At 37.5% G+C, this 8961-nt stretch overlaps 1 protein-coding gene across 1 annotated transcript in view; it reads right to left on the minus strand.

Moving 5' to 3' along the window:
* Cytip (cytohesin 1 interacting protein) overlaps nucleotides 1–8961 on the minus strand; it is a 31399-nt gene that overhangs the window by 11151 nt on the left and 11287 nt on the right. The window contains exons 4-6 of the mRNA XM_005346428.1: nucleotides 7730–7832; nucleotides 7432–7525; nucleotides 4758–4827 (exon numbers count right to left, since the gene is read on the minus strand). Of these exons, the coding sequence (XP_005346485.1) occupies nucleotides 4758–4827; nucleotides 7432–7525; nucleotides 7730–7832 (267 nt within the window). The remainder of the gene's footprint in view (nucleotides 1–4757; nucleotides 4828–7431; nucleotides 7526–7729; nucleotides 7833–8961) is intronic.

The following is an 8961-nucleotide window of genomic DNA, read 5'->3' on the forward strand; positions in this document are numbered from 1 at the left end:
AGAGAGAGAGACACACACACATATACACACACAGAGAGAGAGAGAGAGAGAGAGAGAGAGAGAGAGAGAGAGAGAGAGAGAGAGAGAGGGAGCAGGAAAGGAGATGATATAACTAGAAAGTACTCTAGAAAAAATTACTAAGAGGGAAAAAAGGAAGCATGAAAATTGAATGCATGAATAATTAGGACAGAAATCGCATCTATAGGAGATGTTTACATGTTAAGAAAAAAAGTTGTATCAGGTTTTGCCATATGTTTGAAAACTTTATTAGAAAACACGTATTAGAAAACTTTATTGATCAAATAGAACCGACTAAAGCTTTTCCAAAAAGAACATCTGAGTAGTTTTACTACTAATAAAGAAATTGAAACTGTGGTTTGAAAGTGTTCCCCCCAGAAAGAACCCCAAGTCCTAATGATGCAGATGGCATTATAAAAATTCTACCAGAGAACAAAAGAGGAACAACCCAGCTCACGTCAGAAACTTAGTAAGTTTAACACTGAAACCTAAGAAGGAGTCTGAGAAATAAAAATATAGGTCAATCAGGGTGCTTTTCAAAATTCACCAATAATAGCAACGTAAGTCTAAAAGAATGCAAAATGATTGCAAATCTCAAGGTGACCATGCTGGATTTATGTTCAAAATTAAAGGGTACTTTTACACTTGAAAAATGCTTAGTACCACTCGCCATATTGATAGATATTTTTAATAAATCTTTGAAAAGACATTCTTACCAGAGGCATAGAAATGTACTGAATAAAATGTAATACATAACCATCATAAAACCCAGTAAAAATAGGGTTTAGATGGGCGCCTCTTTAACCTGAAATGTATTCATCAAAAGAACTCATACCTAAAGTGAAAGAGCTTCAAGAATCACCTTAAAGGACAAAATAACAATACCTCTGACTATTTTCCTCATCTGAAGCAAACTTAGCTGAGACAGTACAGCAGAGAAGGAAAGGAACCAGATCCGTTTTTTACAGCTACTACCCTTATAGCTCACAACAATAGCACACAAACAACTTAGAGGAGACTGTGTCTATGGTTCAATAAAGTGTCTGGTTATTAACAACAGCATAAAATGATTGACATATGCCTATATCTAACTATAAAAGTTTGCCTTTACAAAAAACCATAATAAAGTCATAACGTACAAAAGATGATATAACAAACGACTATATGACCTATATGTATACAAGGATCGGATTTTTTTGAAAGATGCAAAGAAAAATATTAAATTGCTAAGACAACTGTGGTATGGAGGGTAGGGTGGAAATGGGAGGAGAGGAGGGAGGAAAAACCGTGACTGGGATGATAGACAGACAGATATAAGTCTTTAGGAACTGACGCTATTAGAGCAGGTGTGGCCTTGCTGGGTAAAGTGTGTCACTGTGAGAGCAGACTTTGAGGGTTCCTCTGCTCAGAGCATCCCATTGTGGACACAGGCACTTTTTGAGCCTGTGGCTGAAGATGGAGAACTCTCAGCTCCTTTTCCAGTGCCATGTCTGCCTGCATGCCACCATGACCCACCATAATGATAATGGACTAAACCCCTAAAACTGTAAGTCACCCCGATTAAATATTTTCCTTTATAAGAGTTGTTGTGATCATGGTATCCCTTCACAGCAATAGAAACCTAAAACAATAACCTACAAATAAGAATATGAAATACCTTGTAATATTTAATGTTCTTGCCATTGACTTATCTATATAACATGAAATGTCAATCAAACCTCTGGCATTTATTCATGGAACCTGATGATTTGACAGATGACCAACAGAATAAGAACACTGCCCAATTAGCTATCAAAACTGGCTGCAAATTGAGTTGTTATGGAATAAACTTGTTGTATACTGTGAAGAAATATCTTTGCCAAGGTACCTTTGATTGTTTTGTTTGTTTGTTTTTCATAAAAGAGCTGACTAAGCAATAGCTAGGCAGAAAGAAGTAAGAAGTAGGTGGGAGACCCAAAATGAAAGGATACTGAGAAGAATGACAGAGTTGGTGGGGGGGGGCGGTGATCATCAGTTAGACAGATAAATATGCCATGCTAAAAAAAAAAGTGCTGCCACATAGTAGACTATAGAGAAGAAATATGGGTTAATTCAAGTTATAAGATCTCATTAGCAACAAGACTAAGCTATAGACCAAGCATTTATAATTAATAGTACATCTCTGTGTAGTTATTTGGGGAGCCAGCTGATAGAACAAAGCTGACTGTTGGGACAGAAAAAATTTGTCTACACTGAGTTGGATATAAAAAACAAATTAGCTGGGTGATGGTGGGACACGCCTTTAATCCCAGCACTTGGAAGGCAGAGGCAGGCAGATCTCTGTGAGTTTGAGGCCAGCCTGGTCTAGAAGAGCTAGTTCCAGGACAGGAACCAAAAAAGCTAAGGAGAAACCCTGTCTCAAAAAAACAAAACAAAAAAAAAAAGAAAGAAAAAAACAAATTAACCAGCATATCACAATAAAAAACGTTTAAGTAAGTAGGGACTTACATAAAAATTATTTTAAAATATAAGTTTCACTTGAGGAGAAAAGCAGAATATAAAGTAAATTTTATTGGGAGAACTGCCTGTGCATATGGGAAAAAGTCCAATTATACCATACTTTATAGCACATGCAAAGATTATTTCTGGATGAATTAAAGAACTCAATATGAAAAAGCAAAAAAACTAATTAAAAAAATAATGTAGATGACTGACAACTGATTAATATTTAGGATCGTCTTTATAAACAAATATATCAGAGGTTTGTAAAGAACTAAGAAAACAAAATTTAGAGCTCATTAACCTAGGACACTCTTAATTACCTGGAAATCAGTTCTTCAAGAGTAGCAGAGAAATATAAGAACATTTCTAGAAAGATCTAGTAGTCATCATTTAATAAAGTAATATAAGAGAATGACAAACACCCACGGAAAAGAGTAAAATGAAGAATGTGAGCACACCAATGAGACACATTCGTGTAAGTTTTCACTCCAAGCTATTCATAATAAAATTTCATATTATGTATGCTTTAATTGATAAAATACCCTAAAGTAAATATGAGGAAGGTGGATTCTTAAATAGATATTCAAAGTAAATTTGAGGACCTACTTATATTCTAGAAAAGAACAGAGATTTTGAAAGGCTTGCACATTGATAGTTAAAACTAGTTAATTATGCACACTAAAATTCCAGAAATTTTGTTAAAATTATGTTCAAAGAGTAGGAATCACTGAAAACTATGAAATAATGTTTTTTAAGTAAGTACTTTCATTTCATGTAAAGAAATGTAATATTTCATGTAATAAAACATACAATAACTAGTCTATTTTTCATTACTCTTTTTTAAAATAAAAGATTGAGGACATCTGGAAGAAATTCTCCAAGATTATTTGCTGTTTACAAAAAAAATTAAACTTTGGAAGTTTTTATAAGCCTAAAGATAGTATAAAGTTTTTATTACCTCTCATATAAATGCAATAAAAATTTTAGAAGTAGTTCATTAAAGTGAAAAATAGACAACAATTTACAGTATACTGAAGATCCTAGCCAATGCTATATGAGAAGAAAAGTAAATTAATTAAATAAATGAACTAAAGATATGGAACTTAAAAGACAAAAGGTTATCTTTTTTGCTAGATAATGCATTTGAAAATGCATGAAGGTAATTATCCTGGAGTATATGAAGTATAAAACAAAAATGGGAAAACATATTCAAAATTTGAAAAATTAAAGCCACAAAGATTTCTAATGTTTTAATGTATTGTATGAATAAAATTTAATTCCTTTCCATATCTGAGCAGAGAGGATTCATCAATGATTTTTTAATTGATTTTAAAATTCATGGGGATGGACACTACTGCAAGAGTGCCAAACCCAGTATTAATTAGGCTTGCTAGTGAGTGATCATGGTAGAAGGAAAAGAGTCTAGATAAGATATAAATAGTGAAATCAATAGTCAATGAGTGTACTTCATGTGAAAAACTAATGAATGCAGGTTTTTACAAAGTACAATAAGTAGCTTGCTTGTAGCCAAGCTATCTCTGCATAGGCTGATTGCTCCATTGTTCTACAGGAGTAGCACTAAGATGAGATCATCAACTGGGACCTGGGAGGAGTCAGGAGCATCTTTGACTTACTTTTTCAGAGTCTGGAATTCCTGACTTGGAAGACTCACCAATCACCAGCCTAGAGAACTGAGATTTTGAAAACCTTCAAAGAGCCATGCACTGAACATCCTGCATTAGACACTGTCACTGTGACCTTTTTCCTTCCCTTCAAGGTAATAGTGTGTTTGTCAATGGAGGCGAAATCAAAGACAGCCACAGGGTTGGTGGCAGACACTCCATTTTTAGGCTGGTGCAGAAGGAAAAGAGGCAAAGGACCCTGGGAAAGCGACGTGCTGGGCCTGCCAGCACTCTGCAGCACTCGGTGCACACCCCCACTCTTTTTTCCCCCTTCAACAAAATGTAAATCAAGAGTGTCACAGGTGCAAATGTGAATAGTTCTTCAGGTAAGATGCCTTCCCGCTGGCTCCCTGAGCCTCCTAGACTCTGAGTGAGGAAGGAAGAGGATGATTTACACATATTCACAGTCTTAGCTATTCCTGAGAGAGTAAATTGCGTGGTCCTTGACAAGTCAGCAGTTTAGGTGTGTCCTGCCATTTCCCCTTCAAGGGCTATCTCAGTTCCTCAGATAGATGATTATTCTACTCCTCATACATTCAAGGACGAAAAATGATGTGCTCTCTTCAATCAAATTACCTTTAATGCCTGCAGCTTTGCTTCGAGCTCTGCTCTCCTGTGAATCATTGTTCCGTTGAGAGTCTCTATCCTGTTTGAAGAGAAGGCAGAGGTGGGGGTAAATCGCAGAGCTATGCCTTCAAAGAGGTGCCGTCCCTGTGAAGGACCACATGTGAAGAACGGATTATACCAGAAATTCCACATAAATGCCACCTTTCCCAAGGCGTTCAACTACAGAGTGTTGACACTTGAGTATATGAACCTAAGCCAAGTTTCCCAACAACATTGGGAGAAAGAAAGCGGGATTAAAAGCTGTCTGACAAAAAGTAGAGAGAAAGGTGTTGTTAATTTGCAAACCCTAGCTCATTTTCTAGAAGGCACTAGTTGCTAATGGTGGTTGCCCTCCACTAGAATTGATTCTTGCCTGGACAAACTGAATAATCTCAGCCATTTGGTGACTATTCACTGACATTCTACTATGAGCCAGATAGTATGTCAACAAAAAATGTTATTCAGGACATTGAAGCAGGGTAATTTTGTGTCTGCAACCTCGTATTTCTATTTCATCTCAAACCCTTTAGTTTACAAAGGCCATGTTAGAATTATCAGTTTAACAATGCTCTTCTCTTCCTACATCAAAGATATTCTAAAAATAGGAGGTTTGTTCTCTCTAGAGCTGGCTTGTTTTGATTGTTGTTTTGACTACAAATTCCCCATCTGAGTATGATAGCTAATTTCACCTTTGAATCACACTCTTAAGAATTTGAAAGTATTTGTTCTAAGTCCTTTTGACTAGTACATTATAATTATGTTCATAAAAGTGTGAGAAAAGTTTAAAATGTGGTAAGAGCACTATATGTGAACCACCTATTCTTCCGGCATCACACCCAACACAATAAGATGGTAGTCTAAATTCGGTCTGATTTTTAATCGAGACAGTCTCTGTCTGGTGGTCAACAGAATCACTATAAAGCTTCATAAGACTCTCAGTGTTGCTCAAGCCTGTCTAAGTAAGGGATGTGCACAGCTGTAGAGATGCGCCCTTTCTTCAGTATTTGTTCACACTATCTCATAATTTACCAATCATCTATTTCTGAGAACCATCTCTAACCTTATTTATCTGTGTCTTCTTGCTTCATCTATGTGGTACATATTTTTCTGACTCTAACCAATAGCATTTTATCTATCTGGTTCTAGGTTTCTTTGAGGCCAGAGTTTCCCTAACTTTTACCCTTGAGAACGAGAGTTCAGAGAGCGGGGCTCCACTCTGTCCTCATCAGCCATCCATGAAACTGCCCCAACACACCCAACCAAAATTTTCTTTGAAGTATCCATCAAGAATCTAGTACATTCTACTGGCAGCTCACCATGAACAGCTGTAACTGGAAAGAGCAAATGCTGACATCCATGGCAGGTTAGATCCCATTGTCACTCACTAGTCAGCTGAACTCAAGTAATCTCTCTTTACCTCAGGCCCTCACTGCACAGAAAGGACTAAAGCCAGGCTGACAACGAGGCTATGGAACAAAAAGAATTAGGTAACGCTGAAACCACCTAACTCAGAATAAAATGTAAACTCCCTGGCACAGCAATGCTTCTCAAGATCTGATGTGTGGCCAACTATGACTTCATTGCTCATGCTTTCTCTCTAATCCACTAGCTGCCAAATTAACTTTGTCCTAAGGGTATGTGAAATCCTTTTCCAGGGCTCAAAGACATCTTTCTTTACCCCAGTGTTCCTACCAGGAGTTCAGATGGCCATTTCCTCCCTCTATTTAGTCTCAGCTCCAATCATACATCCCCAGAGTGGAGCACTTTCTTACTCCCCTGTTGCACTATTCTCCTTCCTTATATTGGTTACCAATAACTGCAACTAAAACACTTCAAGTTTTTATTAGAAATCTTCTATAATTTTTAGAGTTCAACGGTCTTTATTTTTGCATCTTTAGAACATACACAGAGATAAAAACTTAATATTTTCTCAGTATATATGATTTTAATGCAACAATAAATTCAGTTATAACTGCTTATTAATATCTTACTGGGTTCTTGGAACAAACAAAAGCAAGCCCAGTGCTGTCTATGTGACGTTGTGGATGCAATGACTATCCCTGTAGATATATCTCCTTGAGGTTTTTAAAATCAGCCTCAAAGATTAAGCCCATTGAGCAGCTGGGAAGACCAATATCATTCTGATCAGTTGAACATGATCAACTGTATGTTACTATGTATATTCCAAGGTGGGGAACGTTGAGGAATTTTTTTTCACTGATCTTTATGGAAAAGTAACAGAGGAAAAACAAGAGGCTTAAGAATATGAGAGAGAGAAAAATGGTATAGCTGAAAGATTACAGGAACCATGGAAGCAGGACCAGTTTCTTTTGGTCCAAAGAAATGTGTGCCAGTTTTATTGAATCAGGTATTAAAAATACATAAGCAAATGATGTCCCTTCTACAAAACACCTTTGTCTAGTGGCATTTCCTGACTTCAGATGTTGACAATACATTCATGACTCATGAAACCCTGAGAAACAAAAGAACCCCATAAAAATGTCTGTTCCCATCACAAAGCTGTGTATGCTGCCTTGTTTTCGGTGACCCACAAATAGTCTATTCACTTACAGCAACCCCCCCCCAGATATTCTTAGACACCAAGACGTCTTTGAAACCCCACAGTAACTAAGTGGATATTTACGTTAGCAGATTTCCTGATGATCGGATCAGGTCAACCACTTGTTTGTGGGTAAAGCCTTCTGTGCTCACACCATTGATATTTGCAAGGATGTCACCTGGGAGATGCCAAGGAAAAAGAGCATTTTATTAGTTACTTAAGCAACTAATAAAGCCTCCTGACGTGAAAATGAAGACAAACAAGCAAGTTCCACCTCCAGTGTTGCTCAAGAAAATTCCAAGCAACCACTTATCCCCAACCTTCACTCTCAAAGAGTTTCTTGCTATCTAAATAGCTTCAAGCATGGGCAGAGCTAAGTTACCAGCTTGCAGGCCAGCGCAGTGAGCGGGGCTGTCTTCCTGTACTTTGTAGATCATGGTGCATACTTCCGAGGAACAGATGTTCTGGTTCTGGAGCCTGTAGGTCTATAAAATTGAAGTGGGTACATAGTCACTTCTCAAAGATGTCAACAAATATTTGTCAAAACATCAACTAGTGCCAACAGCATTAAGTGGCACAATAGGCAAGTGCAGAGGACAACTTGGGAAAGCTTTCCTCACTGTATACTAAACGGAAGGTACCAATTTTGTAATTTCAGCAGATAATTGGCAGCCAATTCCATTCATAAAGAACATCTGGCGTGAAAAAGAGAGTGGGATGCAAGTGGCTCTAAATGGTCTGTATTCAAATCCCAGAGACCACCCGATGCTATCACCGTGTATTTACTAAGGAAGAAATTAAACTTCTTATTCTCCATGGGATAAGACAGTGGTAGCCATATGTAACGAAAAAGCTCCTTGTGGGTCTTGCAGGCTAAAGCAGGCATTGGGGAAGAGTATGAGATACAAAATATCCAGCGGGAAGACTGTGGATATTTCAAATATCCAACGTAATAAAACCAGTAGTGCTTATATTAAATCGGAGTTCTGTAAATAACGGCAATCTGTCCTGTGTTTGTTTTAAGTGGTCTAATTGACTAAATCAATTTCATTTCTGAGTGCACAAGACCCCTCCTGCCCAGAATTCTTACCAGTTCCTCAGTGATCCAACTAAATAAAAAGAGACATGCTTCCCCAAGTGTCTCTGTTTGACACAAAAAGTTCAGTGGTACTGGGTTTTATTGTCGATGTTTTTAGTTTTCATGTCAAAATGTATAAAATACTAAGGAGACATTTGATACATATAGGACTCCTATAACTCCAAACAAGCATGCTTTCCTATTTAGTAATTTGGGTTATGGGATGGAGTTCCATCTAGAACCAAAATCAGTGTTTTGGGTTGTCTGTTAAAGATCTGATTACTAAATATTTAGCCACATTAGAGTGTTGTTTCCTTCTAGAGAAATCTATGGCTGAGACGCCATAATCAGTTGCCATCATATCACTTTAAGAGAGAGCCACTTGGTTCTGCTAAACACTACAAGATGTTTGCTCAACTATAATGAATTTAGAATCCTCTATTTAGCCGGACGGTGGTGGCGCACGCCTTTAATCCCAGCACTTGGGAGGCAGAGGCAGGCGGATCTCTGTGAGTTCGAGACCAGCCTGGTCTACA

Source organism: Microtus ochrogaster, chromosome 4, assembly GCF_000317375.1.
Source record: "Microtus ochrogaster isolate Prairie Vole_2 chromosome 4, MicOch1.0, whole genome shotgun sequence".
Lineage (NCBI taxonomy): Eukaryota > Metazoa > Chordata > Mammalia > Rodentia > Cricetidae > Microtus > Microtus ochrogaster.